This window comes from Varanus komodoensis, unplaced genomic scaffold (genome assembly GCF_004798865.1).
Source record: "Varanus komodoensis strain SLA01 unplaced genomic scaffold, ASM479886v1 scaffold55, whole genome shotgun sequence".
Classification (NCBI taxonomy): Eukaryota; Metazoa; Chordata; class Lepidosauria; order Squamata; family Varanidae; genus Varanus; species Varanus komodoensis.
This window is the reverse complement of record NW_025336157.1, coordinates 403,601-430,728: the sequence shown is the minus strand read 5'-3', so window position 1 is coordinate 430,728 and position 27,128 is coordinate 403,601. Positions and strand designations below refer to the sequence as shown.

Below are 27,128 nucleotides of genomic sequence, written 5' to 3'. Positions count from 1 at the left end.
CCCCCCCGCGCCGCCTGCGCCTGCTTCCGCCCCTGGGAACGCGGCCCGGACCGGACATGCGACGTTCCCTCGAACTAAGGAGGCCGCCGGAGAGACGAGGCCGCCGAGCCCGCTCGGACCTCTGCCCCGAAGCGCTTGCAGTGCGAAACGCGGAGCCCGCGCGGGAGGGAGCGCAGGGAGGGGAAGGGAGAGCGCCAGGCCACGGGAGGCGCCTTCTCCGCCTTCTTCCGGGGGGGGGGGCGGGGGGGCTGAAGGGGGCGCAGAGCAGGGGGGGGAGGGGGTGGCCCGTGTCTGTCAGTCCCCAGCGAACCTCTAGGAAGAACGCGGCCCGGGTCGAGTGGAGCAGGAGGCGGTGCAGGCGCGTGAAACGGGACGCCAGGCGGGAACCGGCCCTGGCCAACGCCGGGAAAAGCCGGCGGGGCACCTGCGGGGGCAAAAGATGGAGCCCCGTGCGCGGGACGCATCCTTCGGGGGGCACAGCTCTGCCTGGAGCAAGCCAAGCCCCTCGGGCAGGGCCCAAGTACTCTGTCCGCGCAACGGTGTGCTCTTTGGGGGGTCCTGGGGAAAGGCACCCACCTGGCACCTCAGCTTCAGTGGAGATGCAGGACCCCCCCCCCCCGTTCTACCTGGCGATGCTGCGGTACCCAACCTGGAACCTCTTGTGAGCGCCAGGTGGGCTCCATGTGGAGACCCCCCCCCCCCGCCCCCGTGGAAGGCAGGAACTGGCTCAGTCCCACCTGGGCGATCACAGGGTCTGCCCCCTTTCTCGCCCCGGATGAAGACACCAGGAATCGGCCCGTCCCCCTCCCTACCCACTGCAAAAATATTTGCGCAGGTGGATGATAAGAGAGGAGGCAGGTTTGTCTGAAGGGAGCAGAAGACTTTGGCCCCACAACGCCGGAGAGCAAAGTTCGGGGCCAGGAATGGGAGGAGGAAGGGAGAGGTGGATCTAAGCCACCCAGGACCTGAGAGGAGGAGGAGGCCTCGATGAAGCAGTGGGAGCCATCTTAGTTTCAGAAAGATGTCCAGGGAGGCACATCTCAGAGTGGGGAGGGCTGCAGCTGCCAGCCCGTGGGGACAACGGGGGGCTGGATGGCCCCTCGGCCACCTCTGTTGGGCAACTGCCAGCGTTCCCGTTTAAATCATCCCTGTGTTCAGAACCATGGAGGACTAGAATCTTGCCTTCTGCTTTGGGGGACACCAGCTGCTCACTGGCGGAAAACCAGAAGCGACCAGTTCCAGTCCTGAGGGAGGGCTGGCACCCTGGGGGACTTCTGTCCGTCTCGGCAAGATCGGTCTCCAGCCCAGCGCTCTGCAGAGGTGCTGGACTACGGCTCCCATAATCCCCTCCTGCACACGCGTGGTGCTTTACTTGCCGGGCGACGCACATCAGTAAACAGACGAGGAGGAAGGGGTGCGGAGTCAGCTGGACTGGCTCGCCGTGGCCTTTCAGATCCCTGTGCACTTAAAATACCGGCAGTCGGACCCCCAGCGGAGCTCAGCCAAGGCGCCCAGACCCGTGACCGTGTTGTCTCTGCAGATGGAGGGGGACAGGCTTGCCGTGCCTCTGGGCATGGGCGAGCGCGTGGAGCGCAGCAGCATCTCCTCCGCCGGCCCCCGAAGTAAGTGCCAAGCAGGGACAGGGCAGCTCGGGGGGGCTGGGGGCTGGGGGGTGTTGTGGTTAAAAGTGCTGGCCCGGCTCTAGTCCTCAAGAAACCCACGGAGCAGGTTTGAGCCAGGCACTCACTCGGCCCGGCCTACCTCACAGGGTTGTTGCTATGAGGGCAGACTGGAGAGGAGGAGAACTTGTGAGCCTCTGCGGGTTCCTTGCAAGGAGGGAAAAGGCAATGCGATAATAAGAAAAATGTCTCGAATTGGTGCTGGAAGGAGCAGAAACTGGGAAGCTGGGCCCTTAAAGGTCCTTCAGAGCGTTGAGTCCTGCCCATTGCCCGTCCAGCTGCCACACTTCTGGTCGGTAGCGGTTCTGTCCCTTGCCTTCAGCCTGGACTGAATCGGGTTCTCTGCTCAGAAATGTGGAGCGGGGGCCCGAGTGGGACTCCTGCTTTCCTGCGCAGCAAAGGGGGTGTCAGGGCCTCCCCAGCTGCAGGAGGGAATGGGGGGAAATGATCCAGGGGAAGAGGGGCCGCTCTACCCTTCTGGGCCTTTCCCCTGCTCCAGCCCAGGACGTCCTGGTGTACCTCGTCGACGACACGGTGGTGCGGCTAACCGTGGACAACCTGCCCTCGGCCACGGCCCACGAGCTGCACCGGATTCTGCTGGCTACCTTGAGGCTGCCCGAAAGCGCTCTGGAGATATTCTCGCTGTGGCTGGCTTCCCCCTTCCTCGGTGAGTCCGCTCGGCCCTCTCCAAAGTGCCCCCGAGCGAGGACCGGATTCTTTGCCGCTGTACCGTGCAGGCAGCGCCCGCGCTCAGCCACAGAGCCTCTCCCTGGTGCCTGGCGGGCCCTGGGGGCTCCCGCAATGCCCCGCCAGCGTGGCCATCGCTCCCATCAGCCCCGACCCAAAGGGCACGCGAGCCGTCCCTTTTTCCGTCTTCACAACAACTCTGAGAGGGAGGGCCAGCATGGTAGTTTTACTTATTATTTATTTGTGTGTTTCTCAAAAGTTTTTCTAACCCACCCGCCACTGGCTTCTCGGGACAGCTTGCTGTCGTTTCGCCTTCCCTGGCAGCTCACGGAAGTCGTCTTTCGGGGCCCCTTGTGCAGAATTCCAGCCCTTCTGCTTGCGTTTTCTCTTCATTGCTGAATCTCTCCAGGCCTCCTTTCGAACAAATGTTCGAGGCAGCTTGAAACTGAAGGAAAACAAAGCACACTCATAGCGTTGCGGAAAATACTATCAGTACCCTCTGAGCTGGGATCGCGTGTGGAAATACTCGCCTTGGTTATGGCCTGGCGTCAGAATAGAGTGGAGCTTCCCAAAGTTTGGGGCTTGCAGAGCACGTCTTGAGTTCGGTGGCTGTCTCGCGAGGTCTTTCACAAAGCAGCGGCCACGGGGGCTCCGTGTCGACCCCTCAGTCGGTTGCCTCAAGTGAGTCATTTCCCAAAGGAAAAAGCGACAAAAACCTCAGTGGAGTCTGAGCTCCAAATTGCAAAATCCACTCTTTTTGACCCAGAATAACGATGGTGGGAACACTTTGCTTTGAAGCATGCCAGCCTTCTCGTTAATGCTTTGAGGGTTTCACTGAACACCCCCCCACCACACACACACACACACACACACACAAAACCCTAAAATGGGGCAAGACAGGGAAACAGACGTGACTTTGGAGCACCTGGAACTAGATTTTCCATGGTCTCGGCTCACTATGCCTTGCCTGCTGCCGATTTTCACTTTAGCCTGTATTCCAGGATACGATGGGATGGTTGGAACTCGAAAAATACAGATCCCAGTCTCTGGCTGCGTGTCTCTTTCCTATAAAATGATTTGTCACTTTTGCTTTGCTTGTTTGCAGCTTTAACATGGGGCATGTTAGGAAAACCTGGCTGAGGCAGGGAAAGACGGCACGAGGAAGATCCAGGCACAGCAAAACCTTCCCTGTGCCGTGAGGGTCTGGCCCCTTCCTGGTGCCTACACCGTCCCTGAGGCGGGAAGGGTTTCTCTGCCCAGGGGTGGTTGAAGCCGCAACGGTGAGGGTGAGCCGCAAAGGACAGACTGGACTTGCACGTGGCGCTGGCTGGAGCCGGGGGTCAGACTAGATGGCCCCGGAGGACCCTTCAGACTCGCTCTGTTTCCATGTTTCTATGCTCTTTCCATCTTGCAGAAGTGCAGCTGAAGCCGAAACACCAGCCCTACAAGGTCTGCCGGCAATGGCAGGAACTGCTCTTCCGATTCACCAGCTGCTCCTCAGATGAGATACTCGAAGGTGTGGAAGTGAGCGGAGTCGCGGGCTTCCTCCCCCGGTCCCGGGGCTTGCCGTTCTTCCCCTGGAGTCTTGGACGGGCAGCCTCACTCCTGCTTCTTTTTCTCTCTGGTAGATGAGCCTTCGCTACAGTTCCGAAGAAACATCTTCTTCTCAAAAAGGAAGGAAATGCAGGTGAGTCGGTGTGGAAACAGGTGTGGTGGCTTTGTGGTCAGTTCGGAAGTGCGCGAGTTCGTTGCACAGTCCACAGAGCCGCAACCCCTGGAAAAGCCCCGAAACATCAGGCGACGGTCGCAACAAGCCGCTCCTGCCCGTTTCATCTTCACCAGGAGATGAAATTTGGTAAAAGGCAAAAGCCTGAATTGCCCATTCAAGGCTGAAATGCTTCGCACGATGGCAGAGAGCAAGATATTGTTGTGGGAAATCCGTTTCTCCTCCGCTTTATTATTATTGCTGTGGATTATTGCTATGCTCTGGGGGAGGAAGGGAATGTGAGGGGGTGACACAAATGCCGGGAGCCCTGCTGGTCCAGACGCGTCGCTGAAGCGTCCTTGTGAGCCTGGCCTCTGTCACACGGCTGCGCGTGCAAAAGGATTTGGAGCACAAAGGAGGTGGAATTGCCACTCGACTGCCCCAAGGACTCGTCACAAATGGGTGCAGCACGGAGGACTCCCAGGCAGACTTCCAAGCGCTCTCTCTCGACACGGACCGTTTTGCGAGAGCTGCAGCGTGGCCGTTAAAGGTGCTCACGCCAGCGACCTTAGCCCTGCCGGGCTCCTCGGCCCTGCGTCCCTCACAGGGTGTGCCCAGGAGACGTTCTTCCTGGAGGCAGGAGAGGATTACGGCAGGAAACGATTCCTCTTCCGCTCCTCTGGGTATCCCTTTCCGGATCCTGATGCCGTTTGCTTTGTGTGTCCTTCTTTCCTTCCTTCCCGGCGCCCCAAGATCCAGGACGAGGACATTCTGCGGCTCTTGTACGAGGAGGCCAAGTTCAACATCCTGGAGGGGAGGTATCCGTTCGACCTGGTGGACTGCGAGGCACTGGGGGCCCTGGTTTGCCGGGTGAACTTGGGCCCCTACGACCCAAACCTGCACACGGCCTTCTTCTTAAAGTAAGTGGGGAGTGGGCCGTTTGTGGTCCTGGAATCCGTGGGGCTTGGACGAGGGGTCTTCATTGTGGGTGGTGGGCCCAGCCCTGGATAGGGCTTGGTGGGGGCACATGCGCTACGAGGCATGGCCTCCTCTGAGAGCCACGAGGTGCCCGCCAGATGTTCTGGACTCCGACTCCCAGCATTCCTGGTTGCCGGTCCTGTGGGCAGGGCCTTCTGGGAGCTGAAGGCCAGAATATCCAGAGAACTATCTTCTGCCCACCCTGGGTAAAGCGTGGCCCAGAGGTGGGGCGAGGAGAACCTGAGGAGAATTCTGCAGGATCAAACCAAGGCCCACCTTGCCCAGCGCTCTGACGCCTGCAGGAAAGCCACAGGCGGGATGGGGTCAAGAGCACCCTCACACCCATGTTCCCCGTGCCGTCGACGCCACAGGGGCCGGGATCATTCCTCTAAGGGCAGCTCTTCTTCCAGGGAGCGGCTGGACTCCTTCCTGCCTGCCCACCTGTGCCGGAGAGGACACGGGCTGCTCGCGGCCCTGTGGAGGCGTGGGGGTGCCCGCCCCCCCGCCGACGAACAGGGCCTGCTGCGCGCCTTCCGGGGGGTGCCGGAGGAGGGCGCCTGCGAAGCCCCCCTGCCCCTGCCCAAGCTGTACCGCGCTTACCTGCAGAAGTGCCACGAACTGCCTTACTACGGGTAGGTGGGGGTGGGTGGGGGGGCTGGATCCAGGGGCAAAGCGTGCACAAGGGGTGCGGACGAGAGGCAGGGCGGCGGAGCCAGGGCGCAAACAGCCCCTTGCGCCCCCACGGCCAGGGAACGGAGCCAGAGAACCCGCCCGGAGGAGGCCGGGTTGCAGGAGGTTCTGCCTCGGCTCCTTCCAAGCTGCGGCGCCCTTGGCTGGCTGCCCCGCTCGCGCACGGTCTGCATGCCCCCTTTCTCTCTTCCCCCCCCCCCCCCCAGATGTGCCTTCTTCTCCGGGGAGATAGAGAAGCCGGCGCAGGGCCTGCTGCACCGAGGCGGACGCAAGGCCGTGATGGTCGCCATCAGCCTGGAGGGCGTGTACATCATTGACAGCAAGGAGAAGGTAATCGGGAGGGCCGGGCCTGCCTGTGGCACGATTGACTCCAGAGGTGGCCTGGAGACATTCAGCTCTGCGTCTGGCGGGAGGCAAAAGCCGCGTCCCAGTAACACCGACAGCGGCTGCTTCTCTCTCTCCGGCAGCATGTTTTGCTAGGCCTGCGCTTCCAGGAGCTGTCCTGGGATCACACGTTCCCCAGTGAAGAGGAGCACATCCTCTGGCTGGAGTTTGACGGGGAGAACGAAGGCATCCCAGTCAACAAGTTGCTCAAGGTCTACTCTAAGCAGGTGGGTGCCAGCCATCCCAGCCATGTGCTTTGCCGGGTTCAGCTCCCAGTGTGGCTTGGAGTATTTACTTATCTCTGTCAAAGAGTCTGTTTACCCCAGTCCTCAGCCCAAAAGGAGCCGCTGGAACAGAAAGTCACGAGCTTCTAATCTCAAAAGGCACGGCTTGCAAGGAAAAATATCTGGGGAGGGAAGAGGAAAAGTAGTCACGCCTTTCAGCAGAACTAGTGGCGTGGCTCCGCTTCTCAATCTGTGTAGCCTGCTGAGTTGGCTGGTGGTGGGAGGGGATCCTTCAGGACGTGGCCCCAACAAGCACGACTTTTCTTAAACATGGTGCATCTCTTGCCTCGAGTGTCTGTGATTCCCAAGGGTGTGGCCAGTCCTTCCACATCTCCAGTTCCTTGATCCAGACTGTCCCGGGGGACCTGCTTGGCTCGTGGTCGGGGAGGGAACACCCAGGGCTGCTCCTTCTCCCCCTCCAGGCTGAACTGATGAGCGGGCTGATCGAATTCTGCATCGAGCTGAACGCGGCTGCCGAGGGGATGGAGCACGACCCCGCTGCCGGTGCAGCCCCGTCCTCTGAGGCCCAGCATCCCCCGTCTGACAGGCAGCGCCCCAAACTGCAGCGCCAGAACAGTGTCCTTCGCAGCCGCATCCAACACCTTTCCACCATTGACTACATTGAGGACGGTGCGTTGGCACGGAGAGGCCGGCAGGGGTCAAGAGCGGCAGCATGAATTCCAGTTGGGGAGGGACCATCCCTTTCGGGGCCTCTTGTGCAGCTCTGCTGGGAACAGGATGCTGGGATTCGTGTGCCCTTGATTTGTTCCAGCAAAGATCGAAGCTGCCAGCCCGGGTCCAGACCCTTGGTCCATCCGACCCAATATTGCTGACACAGGCGGGCAGCGGCAGCAGCTCACTACGCTTTTAGGCAGGAATTTTTCCAGCCTTCCCTAGAGGTACCAAGGAAAGAACCAGGACATTCCACATCCTGAGCAAGAGTTCTGCCTTGACTTACGGCTCCTCCCGCACAACTCGGGAAACTTGCTCCAGCTGCATGCCCGTCTCGCTTTACAGGGCCCGCCCTGCCGGCAGCATCGCTCCGAGGGTCCAGACAGGTCCTTTCCCAGCCCTGCTGCCTTGGATCCCTTAAGAAAAGACGAGCAGGGAGCGTGTTGCGGACAACCCTGCTGCGCTGCCAGGGCTCTGTCGCTCAGCTCCATTCTTGGTCCATCTGGCCCAGTACTGCCATCACGGACTGGCAGCAGCTGCTTCCAGGCAGGATTCCTTCCTCATCCCACCTGGTGATTCTGGTCATCGAACCAGGGACCTTCCCATGCAGAGCAGCTCCTGAGCTGCACCCCCGCCTTCTCCTCGGGGAGGCCTGCTGATCACTATTCGCCATGGGAGCCCTACTGGGACCTCCCCAGGCAGGGGCAGTCTACCTTGGAGGGCACAGAACACCAGAGAAAGCAGCTGTCTGTCTGCCCTGCTGCTTAGATGCTGGAGCAGATGGTCTGATCCAGACCCAGAGCAGCCGGTCCTGAGTCCTAGCTTTGCCGCTGTCTCCCTCTTGCTCCAGGGAAGGACATCAAGAGGGTGAAGCCGCGCCGGACAACCTCCTTCTTCGGCCGCCAGCTGTCCAATGCTCCCACCTCCTACTCCGCAGTGCGGGCGGTAGAGAACCTGGAGCAGGGGTGACCCCCTTCCAGCCGCGGGCATCGACGGGACCAGCCGACCTGAGCAGAAGGGGGCGTGTGCTGGGTTCCCCCCGGGTCTCCTCCACCGTCTCCCACCTGCCCTCCCGTTCGTCTCCAGTCTGCTGTGCTGTTGTTGTTCAGCCTGGCTCTTGCCCCCGGTGGGCTGCAGCTTGGATGAGAGGAACGTGCCTCATCACACGTCACTGGGATCCCCCGGCGGATCGTTTCTGGCGTGCACAGAAGGTGCTTCAGGGATCTGCGCCGCTTCCCCTCCCTCGTCGCCCTGCCTCCAGGTGCTGGACTGCCCTTTCCCCAGAGCGGCCAAATGCCCCTTCGTCTCCAGCCCAGCCTCTCCTCGCCAGCGTCTTCCTGGAGCCAAACCGCATCCCAGGACCTGTGGAGGAATCTTCCCCTGGCAGTGCCGGAAGGGGAAAAGCTGAGCCGCACCCCGTGGGGAAACCTGCCCCAGGCGCAGCCTCTCCCTTTGGTATGCCCACCTCTTGCACTTAGAGCCTGTTTCGCAGGTCAGCTGCTTGTTGGCTCTAGCAAGCGATTTTCCTGCCACCAAGGAAACATAGTCTTCCTCACATGCAGCTTAGTGACGAGGGACCAAGAGGGGAAATGCTGTGAATTTTGGGGTTTCTCATTAAAAGAGATATTTTTTAATAAATGGTGGTGGGGAAATAAAACTTTGCTTTGCTGCAGGAGCCTCCGGAAGGCTGTTTGGAGGCTGAGAGAAACGTTTGCCTGTGAAAGCACCGGGTTGCGCTTCCTGGACGCACCTCCGCGCAGCCCCTAATGTTCGTATTTTTCCTGTTCTGCTCCCTTGCGGCAGCCAGAGCCCGCCTAGAGGGCCTCTGTAAACAGGTATCCAGGAGTGAGATGGTTTGCAGGGCTGGGTGCTGGATCCGAGGGGTGGCTGGGGCCATTTTTCCTGCCTACACCTGCCCTGGATTGTGTCCTTGGGTCTTTAAGCCATGTTCTTCTAAGAGTCATGCAATCCATGGGTAGAATTGAGCTGTTTCCCCACTTTTTATTATTTCTGTTTGGCTGTCTCTGAGAAGGCCACATCTGTGTTTGCCGTGGGGGGGGGGGGGGGGGGGAATCACGCTGCACACCCTTTGCCACTTTTTATGTATATCCCAGAATTGTGTGCTTTCTGCAGGATTCTCTGCTACAGTCAGAGAAATCGGCATCTCCCCTCCTCAACCTCCATGAAATGGGCTACTGGGAAAACTCCACAAGGAATTCCTTGAGTTGATTTGTTCTGCACTGGGATAGGCTCTGCCATAAGCAGGGGCAGTTTCTTAGCATGCATGTGCTATGCTTCAGTTTTTGGCAGTTTGCTGACGTCCAAAGAGCTCTTCCTGAGCAGTGGGCGCCCTGTGAACCTAAGAAGGCACCGGCTCTTCTTTCTGGACCTGTAATGCTGCCAACTGCCCCTTGTGCACTCTGTTTTTTCACGCCAACCCTCTCCTTCCACCCCCACAACCTGAAAAGCATTGCTGGAGATTTTTAATCACGTCTTTCACAGTCGGGTCCAAACCTTTGCATTCCCCTCTGGTGCTGGACCTCTGCACCCGGGACACTACTCGGACAATGATGCTGTCAAAAAACGATGCACCGGATTAACAAGCACCCCTTTCGTTGAGTTTGTCTCGATTTCCAGAAAGTGCTCTCCCTGGGCCACCCCGAAGCAACACTTTCCAAAGTGCCTTTTCCTAATCTCAGTGAAGCGGACTCTCAGCCACACTGCAGAGGGCATTGCTCATAGCAATAAAGACCATGAATTTCACTGTGCGTTGCATCTTTTAAGTCTTTGCGCTTTGATTTCTTCTTGCCAGAGCCTGAACGATGGGAGGCTGGTGCAGCCTGAGCACAGAGGCTCTGCTGAACTGTCCCCTGCCCAGTTGGGAGCCGGCGACCCAACAAAGCAGGCTGCACAGGTTCGAGGAAGACCCGGAATTCTGTGCATGGGATGTTACTGGAATGCGACTCGGTTTCTCAGGAATGGTTCCAGGTTGCCTTCCCAGATCCAACCTGAAATGGCCCTCTCCTCTTCCTTTTTCTGCATAAGGTGCCCCGGCATGATTTTGGTGGTTGGAATGTGCTTAGCAGGGGCAGAAATGATGAGCTGTGCAGAAAAAGCTACTCAAGAACAGCTTTTTCAGAATCGCCCTCTTTTCCATGGAACTTTACCCCTATATTAGGGTTAGGGGTGAGCGCCAGGGTAGGGTTAGGGTTAGAAAAACGAGGTGTCCTGGCATGGTTCTGATGGTTGGAACGTGTTTAGAAGGGGCAGAAAAGTTGAGATGCGCAGAAAGAGCTACTCAAGGACGGCTTTCTCAGAACTTCAGATGGACTGGGGGCGAGTTGTTTTTTCTAAAGTAAATCCTTAGTTTTCAGGTTGCATTGCGGTGTTGGCACTTTGCGGTCCCTAGGTGGGTTTTGGGTTGCAATGTGGGCACTCGGCCTCTAAAAGGTTCGCCATCCCTGGTTCGTGACGTCCTGGCTCGACCGTGGCTCAGCGTGTCCCTCCCTCTCTGGTTCAGGCGCTCTGCCGAGGCCCGGAGGCTTCCCAGAGGCTCCAGCAGGCTCTGCTTGCCCAGCCCCTCCAAGGAAGAAGGGGGTGGCCCAGGATGCTGAGCCCACTGGGCTGGCTTAGCATGCCATGCCAGCCGAGCACAAGAGGAATGGAAAATTCCAGCCTGCCTCCGCTCGGCCAGGCAGGTGTGGCCTTGCACAGCCAGGCTCCGATTTCGGTGCTACGCAACAGCCAGAGTGCTGGGTGGGGTGGAGAGAGGCCCGGCGGAAACGCGCATGTGCCGGCGGTGTGTTTGCATTGCTCGTCCAGGACGAGTGTCTGGGCAGCCCGTGGGGTGTATGGGGTGCTGAATTCGGACTGTGCCGAATTCGTGGGGGCAGCGCTGGGATTCCTCTCTGTCATCCCACGCTTTCCAGCGAGAGTAGCCATATTCAAAGCACCCAGGAACACGCACTTCTGCAGCATTTGCTATTTTTCATGTATAGATGCACCTTCTTAAAATAGGTTTTATAGATGAAATGCAGGGCCTTGCAGCTTAGAGCCGGAGAGGGACAGCAGAACACACAGAATAGAAGACACCTTCAAATAGAGGACTGTCCGTAAAAGAAAACACAAGGCCACCGTGTTCACGACCGATAACTGATGCCTGATAACTCTGAGCAAAAGCGAAAATAAGCAGGGCAAACAGACAAGCCGCCCTCCTTGCCAGCCCTTGCATGATGCATCCTTCAGAGAGAGATTCTTTTAAAGACGGACACAAAGACAATTCAAAGCATATGCATTATTTTGCATGGTCCTTTTTGGATTTTTTTTCCCAGTACAGAACTCTACACTTTGCCCCATCACCCAAGCAAGGACACCTCCCTGAATTTTTCCAACAGAAAACAATAAAAAGATGAAAGTTTGTGTCTGCATGTGCACAAAAACTCACGTTTCCATCCTTACCTTTTTTCTTTTGCAGCTGCACAAAATGTATCCAAGTTTACATTAGAACCAACTTCTGATAAGATACCCACCTCTGTGCATTTTGCAATAAAGTCAGAGAACTGGAAACAGGGTTGAAACATTTTAAAGCACAGCTAGAAACAAAGAAACAAGGCAAAGAGATGTCCAGAGAATGTTGATCTCATAATAACCAAGTGCTGTGGCAGCTCAAAATAGAAACTTTTTATCTTTAAAAGGGCAGCCAGGCAGGATCAGGGAATAACCTGAAAAGGACCGGTGTGTTTTAATACAGAATATGAAATTATTTTTCCACCTGGAGAACAGGTGGCAAGCCCGCGGTGGTGCAGAAAGTACGAGGGGACTATTTTCCCCACTGCCTCCGTGCTGCGGCGGAGAGATCCAGGTGGGCTGCTTGGAAGTGTGGCGGCCAGTTTAGGCCTTCATAAAGGGGGGAGCGGCCGCTGCGAGGCATTGCAGGGGAGGGGGCCGCAGGGGTGGCCATGGGAACCAAGGCTCCCGAGACCCTCCCTGGGTGGGCCGGGAGGCGGGGAAGGGAGTCGCGGGAGAGCATCAGACCTCTTTGCTGGGCAGCAAGGAAAAGGCACTTGCCATGTGGTACAGCCCCTCCCGGGAGGAGCGGGGAAGGCAGGGCGTGTGGAAGGGTGTTGGTAGGACAGAGGGAAGGTGCATTTCTAGAACCCCCCCCCCCCGGCAGTAGCCGCAGATAGGAGGGGGTTGGCTGGTGGCGTGTGGGGAGGCAGGCTGTGGGGGGCGCGCGGAACCTCTCGCGGTTTTCTCTTCCAGATGGCGAGGCTTCCTGGAAGGTCATTCCCTGGTCTGAAAGACGGCCCTGTTCTCTTGCACCCCTTCTGTCTTCGTCTCCCGGTTGCTTGCAGGCGACGGGTAAGGGAACGCTGGAGTGAGGCGGCTGGGCCCTCTGGCATCTCAGCATGCATGCAGCACCAGCAACCCCAGACCACACAGTTCGGGGGGGGGGGGGCGCCCTAGTGACTCGCATCTTTCGGAAGGTTTGCAGGCGCTGCCTGGATTTCCTGGTGGGCACAAGGCCCCGGGCTTTTCTCGCTGCCTCCTCCGGACGAGGGTGACACCCTAGTTTTAAAAAATAAAATCCACTGCAGAGCACGGTTCCAGCTGGGTGTGACCAGCCCCCAACTCCCCGCCACGACTGAACCGCGTTCTCAGAAGAGATGGTCAGTGGGGAGCCCCGAAAAGAAGTTGTGGGGGGCGGGCAGGGGGGAGAGAGGCAGCGAGGGGACAGTGGCGTTCCGGCCACCTCTGCTTGAGAGCCTTTTTACAAGGCAGTCCCAGCACACCCCGGGCCTTGCAGGCTTTGAAGCTCCCAGGCACGCCCCGTCCTCAGTCGCTTCTCCCGCCCCCATGCGCAAGGCCTGGCCCCTTTTCTCTCCCGCCCCCATGCGCAAGGCCTGGCCCCTTTTCGCAAGCCGTGTGAGGCGCTGGGGATACGCTTGGGGCTTAAAGAACAGGCTACCTTAATGTTCATTTCAGTCTGCTCCGTAAAATTGGAAGAAACAGAAGGAAAGATTTGCCTTCCCGAGTTTCTGCTCTCACGGCCTGGACACATTCCTGTAATTGCAATAAGGATCTGCCAGGACACTCCATACCCAAGTGCACCCAAAATACAGTGATGGAGCAGAGAAGAGCACTCGGTGTTTGCCGGCCTTCTCCTAGGAACAAAACTGCCCTGCCGCACAAGCAGGGCGTGAATGTGGCACCCGAAGGGAAAGGACTTTGGCTTTTGGCCGGCTGGTGAAAAAGACTGATCGCGCCTTCCAACAAAGGAATGTTTTCCGCTTGCTGCTATGAGGCAGATCAAGGCAGTGAACTGGGGGTGGAGATGGGATGAAATAGAGCAAAACGTGCCAGAAACAGGGGTGGGTTGGTCGATGGAGATGATCTGGCCACTATTTGAAGCTGCCCTGCCTTTGTTTACTGCTCTGTATCTGGCAAAATTCCCAAGCGATGACCCATGAAGAGAAAGAAAGGGGAAGAATCAACATGCGGCATTACAATCATTAAAATCAGGTTAAGCCAAGAAAGCCTCAGATGGTCAGCCTGGGAAGGTGTGTTTAAATAAGAATGCTTTTAGCAGGCACCGAAAGCAAAACATTGGCATTTTATCTGGGGTCTCCAAATATACTTCGGATGTTAGGTTTTCTACCTCCATGGTCATCCAAAAACCCAAACCAAACCAAACCCAGCTTCACTCCTCCATTGCTGAATTCTTAGCACTGAATCGGGGGCTATGATGTCTTGGATGCTGGTGAACCCCCAGTGTTTTTCCCAAAGCAAAAGACATTATTTGCTTAATCGTTAAACAAGATTCCAGATAAAGAAACCAACATAATAGGCTGATTTTGCTGTCCTTCTTTGGGAATATGGGGGACAGTTAAACCTCAAATTTGACCTTGATCTCCTCAAGTTTGTAGGTCCAGCAACTCACGCAGAATGCCACATTGTGTTTAACCCACAAACAGCAATGCTGACACCTCCACATGCCAAAATCAGACATGCATCACGGGCACAAAATGCAGACCCTACATTTGAGTTGTAATAATAGTTTGTGGATGTATAGACAAACTGGCAATATCCTTTTAAAACTGAGCAGGCGTCTGGTGGGTTAGTTCCTGGTGTGCATAAAGACGGGCACATTTTGCTAAAAATAACATGCTACACTTCTATTAACTGGACCGAGTTTGTAACACACTCCATTATTTATATATGGAGGGTGCAGTGAGCAAATAAAGATAGGTAGGTTTTTAGAAAGTGGCAAATCAAGCTGGCTTTATTTCAACACCTTCAGGGGCACCCAGTCGCCCAGACAGTGCAAATATCCAGCTGATTAGATTTGAAGGATAGGTGTTTACTTCCTAATGCGCTGAAATTGTGTGTTGAAATGACTGAAGTTTTTCAAAGGGTTGCTGGAAAAAAAGACCAAGCTGGTAAAGAAAGTTTAGGGCACATCCCTATGAACGTAGGATTTTTAAAAAATGAAACAATTCATTGTTGTAAGACATTTTTCTGACTCAGCATGAGTGAGGTTGCACCAATGTGCTGTCTAGATCAGAAGCCCTTCTTCCTGGCCCCTGATAAAACAACTCCAATAACCTTAACTTAAAAACCTTAAGCAAATTGCTTCTCTCCAGCTTTGTCATATGAAATTGCTCATTCTGGAAATTGTGATGTTTTTTTTAATAGAGGCTTTAAGCAGCCAACCCCGGTCCGTTGGTCATCCGTTTGGAGATGTGGATGGCAAAACAAGGTTTAGCTTTTTTTGACAACAGTTCCCCCAGAGTAAGCTCATTAAATTCAGTAGGTCTTGCTCTGAGTAGACATGGATCAGGTTACACTTCTAGCATAATCCCTAATTGCCAATTTCCTTGTCAAGCTAACCAGAATCATTAATCTTAATTATGGGTTATGCTAGATGCGCTCACAAATGAACTAGTCTAACAGGATTCATGCTTTATGAATCCCGGTCATTTTTATGCTGCAAGGTTTGAGCATGACAGATCAGTGACCTTGGGGCCAAGGTAGATTTTTTAAGAGATCTTAATCACCGGGCCACATGCAAGGCATTCAGAGATAGAGAGCTGTTGTAAGGAAAACTCAAAATCTTTTCAGCAGCAACAAAAATGTTTTTCCTGTGTATATCGTAGGTGCTTCTTTCCATTGTGTATGTTCTCATTGTTCTTTAATAAAGTGTGGCCAACCTCTGTTTTGCTTCAGTAATAACAATAGGGACAAGGGCAATAATCGGGACAATGACAATTTCCTTATTAATTGTATGGGATTTTTTTCCAGGCCACGTGCCCAAGGTATAATTGAGCATAATCCACGATTCCAAGGAACAGATTCTAAGAATAGATGCTAAATTAAACTAGATGGTTACGGAAGTAGCAACCTCCGTTCAGCTTTGTTTTCTCCAAAGATAAATTGTTTTTTTCAGACTAGCTGGATGTTACAATAGTGCAGGTCTCTTTCAATAAATCAAGGATGTTTTCTTAAGTAACAAGTGACAATCTCCAGTGACTTAAATCAACAAACAAATGAAAAGATTGACCTTAAATTAAACATTGTGATATTTCAATACTCCTACAGGCTTGAAAAACTTTAAGCTCAGCTGCTTTGGGTATTTTTGGCCTGCAAAATGCCTCTTGAGTCATCAATGAACTTATGACACATACACATCTATTTTTCTATCATCGGTGGAGGATTCATGAAAGTTTTAGGGACAGAGAGCAGGGAAAAGCTATAGGAAACTTTTCTGGTACACCAAGAAATGGTATTAAAATGTGATGCATTTTTCACTGGTGTGTAAAAATACAACATGTGTCTGAAGAGTCAGTTCTTAAAGTCCTTGTGTTAACCCTCCTTTCTAATAATAAAGCGGATACCAGGAAATGCCAGTAGCTTCCAAACCATTTTTTAAAAAGCAACATGATTAATATGAAGCTGGACTGCTCACCCTGGTGTATCTGGTTCTGTCATGTCAAAGAATATTTCCCTGATTAATCTGCTGTTTCAGACATCCTGGGTTTACAGTACTCAGCGTGCTTAGCAAAAGTAACAGGCTGAAATAATGCAGAGACACTGGGAACATGCCAGGCAGCAACTCTTAACAAGGCAAAAACCGTTGCTGTGGTCTGTCAAAAAGCACACACAACAAAACACTCCCATCTATGCACTGAAATCTCTCTACCTTGATTTTCCATCCATACATTCGGGCTTCCTGCTTTGTGCTTCCCTACATGTCTTTTCAATATAATTGAACTAACCCAACACAATACCATTAGGCAAAAGAAATTCTTCAGATAAAAAGACAGACAACCTCAAATACGGACTCATTCCATCTATAAGCCAGCAAAAGGAGTTTTTCCAACCACTCAAATGAAATCTTGCTCTTCAGAATCGATATTCTTGTAATATGTTAAAATGGCTTTATTATCCATATCATTAGTAAATGTTTGCACTGCTCAAACACTGTTCCAAAGCTCCAAGCTCAATTTACAATTTAGACAATTTTTTTCAGATTGGTATCAGGTCCAAGAATTCTAGGACAAATCTCCCTTTTGCTGTCTGGTACAGTGCAACCTTTATACGACTACTCAGAGATAATTCTCATTGAGAGCAATGCGTCTTACTTCCAAGTAAGCATAGCACCCAAGCCCTGCAAAATGGAAAGGGTGTATGGATTGACGGTGCCTTCTGTACCCCTCTGACCAAGGCGATGCTGTAACTACCCCCTTGATTCAAATTTGTGATTACCTATCCGCTGGGCTATTTTCCTCCCAAACCATGTCTTGCTTCCCCTGGGGAAACTGAGGTGCCATCCAACTGAAGCCGGGCTGGGGATGATGGGTGTTGCAGTACAACATATCTGGAGGCCTTAAATATTAAGACGTAACCACCTGCAGCAAACCCAGCAGGGCACTTCGACAGAAGCTGGGGCAGGGGGAAGCATGACCATCCCTCCACACTGCAGAAAGACTTCGTTTTTCCTCTGCCCTCCCCATTCCCGTTCCCTTGTGTGTTGCGCCTTCTTGTGTGGTGTGTCTGTTTAGAATTCATAAGCCTAAGGGCATCGACTGCCTGGACTTACTGACTTCACTGAAGCCAGGAGAGGAGACTTTGTGGCACGCCCCGGGGAGCTGTAGGCCTTTTGGTTGTCTCAACTTGCAAAAGGTTGCATCTGAAGCAGATAACAGAGCTGCTGTGCCGCCTGCATCGGCTGAAGAGTATTTTGGGAAGGGAAAACAGCCTGGAATCCTGCACCCGCTGCACAAACATTGGACATGTGATCTGTCAGGAGCTGAGCCGCCGGGCCATAAATAGCTGAAACGGAAAGTTCAAAGGAGCCGCCATCACAGCCTCCTGGCGAGGAGCTAGCTCTTCCCGGAGGTGGTGCAGCCCCCCTCCTGCTTTTCTGCCCCGGGTGCAACGTGCGGCTCAGGCAAAGGTTATCAGAAGGCCTCGCCCGCTACTGGGAACCAGCGATGCCAACACCCCGGTGTGGCACAGGGCGAGCAGGGAGAAAGCAGGCAGGCCTCTGGAGCTGCTGCTGCTGCTGCTTCCATTTAAAGGCCCTGCTGGGGAGACTGAAAAAACCAGCGGTGGAGCAGGAGGGCCTTGAAACGGCCGTGTGTTTGGGAAGCACCCAGCTCTCTTCTTTCACGGCCCTGAGACTGCGCCCTGTGCTTGACCACTGCTGCTTCTGTCTGGAAACTCTGGAGCACACAAGCCCCGAGTGGATCGGTTTGCCAAGCAGGACTGGTTGGCTCCCTAAGCATGCGCAGTTTCCCATTTTAATCTCCTTGAAGGAGGCGGCAGGCGGGGAAGCAAATGTGGGCCCAACGGCAGCTGATCGGGAGCCCCCGAGAACCGTGGGCCTCCCAGAAATCCGGGGCTCCAAGGAAAAGATTCGGTGTTCCCCTCACACGGGCCACGGGAGCCCAGTGGCTCTCCGTAGGGAAATGAGAGCACCAGACTATTGGCAGGTTTTCCCCTCGTCCCCTCACGCCCTCAGCCGCAAAACTCACAGGGCGGCCTTGGATGCGCCCTGCACTCTCAGCCTCCCTACCTCACAGGGTTGTTGTGAGGATAAAACGTGTGTCTGGCAGGGCCCCCCTGGAAGAATGACAGGATTGGAGTGGGATGAAGCGAGCCAGTGTGGGGCAGGCCCCTCCGAGTAGGGCTGGGACTCAGGAGGCCCACGTTCTGGTCCCCAGCTGGGAAGCGTATTAGGTGCCATCACACCAGTCACAGGCTCTCGGTCTACCCTACCTCGCAGGGTCGCTGCAAAGACAAATGGAGAGGAAGCGTGAGCTGCCCTGAATACCTTGCCGGGAAAAGTTCCGGAATAATCACGGCCTGATCATGGGGCGAAGGCTCCTCAGCCTTTACTGGGAGGGCTGGTGGCTGCATGGAGCCCCGGTGCCCACTGGGAGCTGCACGAGCCCCCAACCATTCCTCTCCCGCCGCACGCAAGATGCTTTGCTGCCTGCAAGCATCGCCCGGCCTCCTTCCCGCTGCTCTGCGTTGCCGGTGGGCAGCGCCCTTCCTCCCGCACTGCAGCAGGATCTGGCTCGGCGGCGCGTGAGGAGCGGGGAGCTATTTTAGGTTCGTGACTCATCCTTCCTGTGCTCCTTTGCTGGAGACAACCTGTTCCCTCTCTGGGGCGGATTTGCTTGTTGTTGCACCTTGGAAAGGAAAGGAAAAGGGCCGAACAGCTTGCCTAGCAGCAAGCTCGGTGCCTTCGGCAAACAGAAATGCTGGCGTGCCCTTTGAGGAGCTTTGCCTTATTCCTTATAAAGGGATTGCCCACTGTGGGTTTTGGATTTAGGGCTTTCTTTCCCATGAATTTATCCAGCTTGTTCACTTTCGATTAGAAAGTCAGGCTGCAGTCCAGTGCATCGTTAGGGAGAAAAGAATTGTATGGCTGTCAGGACCCCCCAGTGAGCCAAGGGGGGCCGTTTCTGTCTAAGCTACAAGGGCAGTTTGGGGCCCAAGCTGAGCCAGAAAAATCTCCTGCAAAAAAATCCAAGGGCCTTGCAGGACACCTCTCTGCCCAACTTCGCAGACGACTGCGCCTTCAGGCATAAAACCCACCAATATTTAACATGCCATTTTGGTGGCACACTGCGCAAGAACAGATCTGCTGGATCGGACAGTCCACCGAGTCCAGTTCCCAGCCGAGCAGCTGCCCATGGGAAATGCACAAGTAGGGCAGGAGCGTGCCAACCCCACCTCACCCATCGTCCCCAGTGACAGGACTCCAGAGGCACGCTGCCTCTGACACCCGAGGACACGCTTGTATCTGTTCGCCTCGAAGGAATCGGGCTGCCCTGTCCCGGCTTCCTTTATAAAGGAGCCATTATGCAACGCCGCGATGGTTGTGCCACGGTTCACTGCGCAGGCCTCCCAGGCGGCCAGCCCCGGGACATGCCGCCCCACGGCCCCAGCAAGAGGAAAACGAAGCGAGCAAGCACTTTCTGGCCTCGCAACAGTGGCGCAGCCAATCCTGCTGCGGCACCAGCCCCAGGGCCGCTCCAATCGGAAGACTGGTGAGTCAGGAACCCGAGAAGAAAACAAAGGCACGGCTTCCGCGGACGCCCCCGTAAGCCCTGCTCTGGGAAAATTCCACTGCGCTCTGGCTTTGGCGAGGGAGGAAGAAAAGAAGATCCGGCTCTGCACTCTGGATGTTTTTGTGCTGACGGCAAGAGGGGGGAGCAGAACGAGGCGGCCTTCGTCGAGCTGGTGGTGCCTTCTAGATATGTCGGATGACGACCCAGGATGGGGAGTCGAACCCGGCACATCGGGAAGGTGCCAAGGCCGGAGAAGGCTGGGATGTGCCCGAGAGAGGCCCCACGGCGAATCCTGCATCGGCCCTGCTTCAAGGCTCTTGCTCAGCCTGAACCTCGCCCTGCGAGCTCGATGCTCCACACCCCCTGCGAGAAACAGTGTGACGCAACTTCAGCTGTGTTTTATTTTGAAAAACACACGTGCCGTTTCACATAGAATGTGAATATCTAGGAGAGTCTCATAGGGTTTCCAGACCAATTCTAAGCACGCGTGCTTGGGAGACCCACTGTGAGATTGCGGCCCCGTCTCCAGCATGCAAATTGGGACCACAACCCAGCATTCGCAAGCTTGCACCTTCCATAGGTTCTTTGCGGTTAGCAAGCCATGGCTCGCTAGCGCAACTGCGTTCAGACGCACGACAACCCTTTTAACAACAACCCTCCCCCGAATGTGAGTTAATCTGCTGCCTGAACCCCAACTGCTGTACCAGCCCAGGAAGACCAGGGGCTAATGTAGGTGTCCCTTTTTCTCAGTTGGACAAAGGCTGCATTCAGTCTTCTAAACTCTGCCTGGAATGGGAACACTATGAAGGCTTCCCCCGCCCACGGGGTACAACTCCCATCCCCGTTTTTGGGCCTGGCTCGTTGGGAATGTTACCAGTTCAGGCTCTAACAAATTTGGATGGCATCCTGTTGCAGGAGGCCGGGGAGGCTGGAGACTGGAGGATTATCCAAAGAATGCGAGGGGCAGAGAGCTTGCTTCGTAGCTCCACTCAAAAGATTTGGGGATTTCTGGTTGGTTGCACAGGCCATCCCTTCTTCCAAGGCTGCTTTGTTGCGTCCTGAGGGCCGAGTCCTTGTGCCCTTTTCATCATGCCATGATGGCCAAGTTGGCGTGGATTTTGTCTTCATGGGTGTCTGATGTTTCCGGGGTTCTTGCAGACTTTGTCTGGATCCCCCAGAGGTTTGCTGCTTGGCTCCAAAAACGATGTTGGGGTGCCGTCCTGGGACGCAGGAGATCTGGTCTCTCGTCCCCACTCAGCCACCAGCCCCACTGAGGGATCTGGGCCCATCAAAAGTGGCATGGATAAACAGACGGGCCTCGCTACTGCCACAAACCCACTCACTGGTCTGATTCAGCTGAACCGTGAATCGAGCCAGCCTTCCCCAACCTGGTGGTCTTCGGAGGCATCTGGACCACTGCTCCGGGAACTCCCACCCACCAGGACCATTGACTGGGAACCAGAGCTGTTGCAGTCCACACGTCTGGAAGGCACAGGGTTGGAGAAGGCTGAATTAGGCCATGTTGAACCATCTGCCCGGGACTCAGGTTCCCATCTTTCCCCTTTCCCCCTCCATGCAAAAGGGTTTCTACTTTCATCTGAAAAAAAAATCTCCAGGGTATACAAATTTGAGGAACAATGCATCGCTGTCACAGGGTCTAACCACAACAGCTGTCTAACAACGGTTTAGAAAATAATTTCAGCCAGTCCAACCTTAAGGGCATCATCTTATGCACATTTTAGATAGAAAGACGTTGGAACACCCACCGTGGGAATTTTTCTGCCTTAATCGGCATAGGATTGCTGCAATACTTCCTGTGCTTTGGTCAAGAGATGGTCCTCGGGCACCAAGCTGCGACACGGCCAAGTTTCACATCTTTCGTCACTGAACTTGTCGTCCATTTTATGGCTCATTTTGCAGTTGACGGAACTGCAACTCTGAGCATAGCTGAACACCCTTCCAGGCCCTCAAACACTAGTAAAAAGAAGTGTGTTTTAATTCACAATCTATACTTCTGCCTAGTTAGGGGAGTTCCTCCCCCGACACATATCCCCCAAGGATACATGCAACCCTGTTTCTGTGCGTCCTTGTTTTGTTTCCAAACGGAGCTGTGCTGGGTATTAGAGGAAGCGTTGCTGTCTTGCTGCGTCATTAAGCATTCTTCCTTATGAATAACAAAGCTCTATTTTTGAGGCTCTTTGGTGTATGGCAGGGAGGGGAGAGCGAAATGAAACACAGCAGAAAATGACGAGCCTTTTAAGAGATAAATTGCAACGGTTGGAAATGAGAACTCTTCCTGCCCCGGTCTTTCTGCTCTACTGGCCACTGCCCTGTGGTATGGGGCGGGGGGGGGGGGGGAGAAAAGGCGACCAATTAAGCTATTCAGTATTAAGGAAAAGTTCCAGCACTAGGGACTCCAGAATAACACGAGGGCTCGGCTCTGTGGTGCAGCACCCCCTTCGCTTGCAGAGGCCCCGGTTCCAGACCCTGGTGTGGATCAGGCAAATGAGGGAAAGGGCGCCTCTTCTGCTGGAGACCCTGCCGAGCGGCTGCCGGTCGGTTGCCGCGGCCAGTTCGGCCGAGGATTGGCCTGGATGGCTTGCGTGACCCCTCTCGATAGAGGGCTAGGCTGGAAGGGTGGGGAAATGGGGCCCATCCAGTGGCCACCATTCTTGACCCTTCCCATGCTAGGCGAGGCTGATGGGGACTGGAGTTCAGCGTTCCCCCACCCCTCTGGCATCGGACACGAACGGGGAGGCCCTTGATCAGATCCCCTCCTGGCTTGAAGAACTGGCCTCCGGAAATTCCCCTTGACTGCAGCTTGGGGCCCAAGGAGCCATCACAGCCCCGGGGTGGCGCCCCCATTCCCCGGGCCTCGTCCTCTCCCGCTGTGGGGGCCTTGCAGCTCCCCCCCAGCAAGCGCAGGGGGCCTGCGGCATCCCTCCAGCTTACCTTGCACCTGCCCCGCCAGGTAGCTCAGAGGGACCCCGGGCCGTTCGCTGGGTTGCCTGCATCTCCCCAGGTGGGTCTTCGCATCCCAGGGAGGGGGCAAGCTTGCCAGGACAGGTGACAAGGAAGATCCTACGAATGCACTCAGGTCCAAAACTCAGCCGTGTGGATCACGGGCATGCCACCTCTGTCTAGCCTACCTCACAGGGTTGTTGTGAAGACACAGCAGAGGGGCAGTGGGAAGCAGACAGACGTTTCTGCTGTAATAAATTGCGAGCCCAATTCGACGCGTGTTTGGAGAGGGTGGGGGAAGGCCTTCAAATCCCCGGATGCCTTTTTTTTTTTTTTTTTGGCTAAAGATATGCAGGATGGTGCCTTTACCCTTTTTTTATAGCACTGCAGACGTTTCGCTTTGCTGCAAAGCTAACGGCAGGGCAACAACTTCTGCAAGGCAGGCTCTGCCCACGGCCGAGCGAGCAAACCGCATGCGCACGCCCCCCAACATCCTCCAGCGCAAGCGAGGTCCGCTTCCCCCCGTTTGCGAAAAGATCTGAACGCATTTCGACACCTAAATCCTCCTTCCAGCCCTTTCCCTGGTGTAATAGCGAAGCCCCTCAGTGCGCCCCGCACCCGCTCAAAGGGCTGCGCGTTTGCACGGCCTGCAAGCAAGGGGGAGGGGGAGCGCTGCGCCTCTGCGCATGCGCACTGAGCCACTGCGGCACGTCGCGGGCGGCGCGCCAGGCTGGCTGGGAGCGGAGCGAGCCGGATAGAACCGGCTGGCCGCGCTCCCCCGCCCATCGACGAGGGAGAGGCGCTGCCGCGGCACAGGCGCGCGCCCCGGCCGCTCACGTTTGGGATCCCTCCGCGCTGCGTGCGGCCCGCGCCGCCCCCTCCGCTTGCGCGGCGGCGGGACGCTGGGCGAACGCACGCGGCGCCCCCTTCCCAGCGGCCCCTGCGGCGCTTGCTTCGCGGCGGCCCCGCTGCCTGGGAACTGCGGGCGCCCGCGGGCCACACCTGGCAACGGCCCCACAGCCCGAATTCTCCCCGGAAAACCACCGCACGGGGTGTCCCATTACTGGGAAAACTCACAGGCGCCACCCTTCCTACAGTGGAAGCTCCTCAAAAGAGGGAGGGGAAACCTGGACAGGGAAGGAAGGGGGCCGGGAGAAAAGCGATGCCTTTGGGACACGGTGCAGGAGGAGGGCGCTGAACCCGCTGGCCGTGCGCTTGGCGGGCGTGTCGTGAGCAGAGCCGGCCGGAGCCGGGGGTCAGACTGGATGGCCCCGGAGGCCCCTTCTGCCTCGCGCGGTTTCCAGGTTTCCCTGTTTCTAACACGCTGGCGCAGCAGAAGGATGAGCCAGAGCATCCCTGGGAAGCCAGAATGACAGGGCCGGGGCCGTCGTATGCTGGGCACATCGTGAGAAGGCTTCCTGGAGAAGACCGCTCTTCCGGGGAAAGCTGACGGCAGAAGAAGTAAAGCGTTACGCAAAAATACCCCGGAGTTCCTTCCTGAGAGGATTCAAGTCAACAGAGAAACACAGGGACAGAGCGAGTCTGGAGGGGCCTCCCGGGCCATCTGGCCTGACCCTCGGCTCCAGCCGGCCGCGCTCATGACGTGCCCGCCATGCGCATGTCCAGCCTGTCCTTGAACGAGGAGGGGGCCGAACACGATCGCTGGGTATGCAAGAGTTCGATTCAGGCGCAAGAGCTGACGAGCTTCCACCCCTCCCTGCATGTTAATCATTAAGAGCCCCGTGCTGAGGCACCACCTCCCGACACAGTCAACAAGTAGCCCAGCTCGGCACCGCCCCCCCCCCGAGCCATCCCATGCGCTGTGCTCACCCCATCCCGACAGTTGCTAGGCTGCATTTGAGCCAACGGAAGGAAGGCCGAACATGAGATGGGGGACTCCGCCAAGGCGCCCGGAGTTTGCAAGAGCCGAGCGGGGCTGTCCTGGAGGGGGCATTTGGGGGTGCTTCCATTCACGGGGTCATCGTAAGTCGGAGGCACCTGGTGGCACACCACGACAGCAACTGACCCTGCAGGAACGGGCGACCCAAATGCCTTCTCCCTGGGACACCTGGGGCTGGTTGTTTGGAGATGTGCCCGAGGGGTGTGCGTGGCACCGACACTTTGCTCTCTTCAGCACCAGGCCAAAACCTTTTCATTTCCCCATGATTTTAAGGCTCAGTTTTTATTTCAGTAGGGCCTCGATCAGGTATTTTGCTGGGCCTTTCTTGTCGGACCGTCCTGAGACTTTTTATGTATAGGACGAGGTACAAGCTGAATAAATGAATGCGTGACGAAAGGGCATGAGTGAGGTGCCTGAAATGCAGCCTGGTAAGAGAGTGGACGGTTCTCTCTCCCTGACGATCCAGAGAAGATTCCGGGCAACCAGAAGGAAGTGCATGCAGCATGTCATTAAAATTCAGGACTCGCTGCCTCGTGTGCGACGAGGGCGGCTACCCATTTAAGTGAGCTTGAAAGGGATCTGGGAATCCCAAAGGGGGCATCCATGGCTGCTAGCCGATGCGGCAGTGTGCAGTCTCCAGGATCGGGGCGGAAGCTGGGGGAGGCTCCTCGGTCCGGCAGGTCTCTTGCTCGCTGCTTAAAGCTGCAATGCTGGGCAAGCTCAGACGGAAAAAGGGCCCACCGCTCCCCGCATGAGCCCCCCAGGCTGCATGGCCTGGGAGGGACACGCCACTTATCCGGTTGAGCCCACAGGCCATTAACTGCGCCCTTCTGGGTGTGGCAGGGCGGGCGAAGGGGGCACTTGGCGGGAGCACGGACAGAATTCGGGGAACAGGACGAAACGCCCTTCCTCGCTTCTAGAACATGCTTGCAGGTGACGGGAATGCTAATTTCCCCCAGCGGCACTGCCACGGGCCAGCTTTGAAAAGCAGCACGTTTGTGTGGCTCGGATTCGGGCTGCCAGGGACTATATTGTGTGACGTCACTGGCGGAAGGAGCCGGGCACATTCCAGCACCGTGGGGCATCCTGCCTATAAATACTGGCGGTTCCCCCTCCTTTGTCAGAGCTGTAGGGGGAGAGAGAGAGAGAGAGATAGAGGGTAGGAGACTGCAGCTGGGGATCTGCTAAACATAGGATTAAAAAGGAAAATTAATAAGAGCTAGACTTCTGTTAAAAACTATAGCTAATATTTATTCCGGTAAAGCAAGAGGACTTTACTGAAATATTAAATATAGTTTCTAACAACAAAGGAAAGATAAACCTAAATAGGCGTTTCCTTTTTAAAGGCACTAGGAGAGGCAATAATTACAAATTAAAAGGATACTGAAAGGAAAGAGAAGAAGGAAGAATTAATAAAAACAGGGAGGAAATAGTTTTGTTGACAAACAGTGGGCTTACTAAAAGACCACAAAAGAAAAAACAGCCAAGCTGAAAAGAAAAACTTAAACATAGAAAAACTTAAAGCAGAAAGATAAAGGAGAAAAAAAAGATACTAAGTTGAAGATTTTTAAGATAATCAACAAAATGAAAAAAACGATTGAAGACAGGAAAAACAAGAGAATAACAGAAGATAGAAGTAGGAATTTCAAAAAGAATAAAAAGAAGCTCAAACTAAGTGAAGAATAGTTTTGGATAAAATATACTGAAAAGTTAGATGTCTCTGAAGTCTGCTTCAGGCAGAGAAAATGGAAGGAAGAATCTGCTTCAAGCAGAGAAAATGGAAGAATCTGCTTCAAGCAGAGAAAATGGAAGAATCTGCTTCAAGCAGAGAAAATGGAAGGCTTTTGTTTCAAAGGCAACTTAGAGAAAGCATTTCGTAGAAAAGAAAGGCTTAGTTTGTTGCTGAAGCTAGAGAAGCAGGATTGGGAAGACTTCGGCAGAGGCAAGACATAGAAGAGAGAAGGGTAGAAGAGCGAAGGTAGAAGAGCGAAGGTAGAAGAGAGAAAGTAGAAGAGAGAAGGTAGAAGAGGATCCAGGAAAAGGGCAAGGCAGAAGACAGACCTTTCACTCGGCTCTGGTGCATGTGCAGGATTAGGACGGAGGAGGCAAGAAAGGACCCTGCGAAAGGCTCACCATCCTGAGTGCTGCGCTCGAGCCAGCCAGGATGCGTGGCGGGGAAGGGCGTGCGGCCATCTTGTGGTAGCGTCTCTGAGGACTTGGTGTAGCTGTTGCTCAGGGATGTGGTGGGAAGGCAGGAGGCGCCCGAGAGCCTTGCCTGGCTGCGCGGCCGCCAGAGGACTGCAGCCAGGGCCTCTAAGCAGCCGGCTCGAGCGGTGGCGTTGGGCACGGTGGCGAAGCTAGGAAGACAGGCGTGCGAGGAGCCGGTGCGAAGTGGTGAAGGAACGCGAGGCAAGAGGATGGCTGAGCAAGAGGATGCTCGGGAAGAAGCGTAGCTTTAGAAGGAGCCGGGATCCCCGCTGGGGCACGCACGAAGGGGAAGCCAGAGAAGACCGTAAACCTCTCTGTAGTTGGTAACCGAAGCCTAGCGGACACTCTCTGCGCTCTTCTTCCACGGCCGTATTAGTCCAGGGGCTCCTTTCTTGGGGG

General features: G+C 55.3%; 1 protein-coding gene and 1 long non-coding RNA gene across 3 annotated transcripts in view; both read left to right on the top strand.

Moving 5' to 3' along the window:
• Positions 1–784: 784 nt before the first annotated feature.
• On the top strand, positions 785–9,842 carry FRMD8 (FERM domain containing 8). Of its 2 annotated transcripts, XR_006416489.1 has the most exons (11): positions 785–1,622; positions 2,179–2,346; positions 3,781–3,882; positions 3,995–4,053; positions 4,825–4,991; positions 5,460–5,681; positions 5,946–6,069; positions 6,207–6,350; positions 6,830–7,037; positions 7,930–8,914; positions 9,213–9,842. XR_006416489.1 is itself a non-coding variant. In XM_044448347.1 (10 exons), exons 1-10 carry the CDS (start codon positions 1,541–1,543, stop codon positions 8,046–8,048), a joined length of 1,395 nt encoding a protein of 464 aa, XP_044304282.1. In that variant the 5' UTR covers positions 785–1,540; the 3' UTR covers positions 8,049–9,134. The 2 variants fall into 2 exon arrangements, 1 of the variants encoding a protein (XP_044304282.1); XM_044448347.1 differs by lacking the exon at positions 9,213–9,842 and having other exon boundaries at positions 7,930–9,134.
• A 697-nt stretch (positions 9,843–10,539) lies between these two features.
• The window catches only part of LOC123032709, a 29,518-nt gene continuing 12,929 nt past the window's right edge, over positions 10,540–27,128 (top strand). The window contains exon 1 of the long non-coding RNA XR_006416524.1: positions 10,540–10,566. This is a non-coding gene — a long non-coding RNA (uncharacterized LOC123032709). The remainder of the gene's footprint in view (positions 10,567–27,128) is intronic.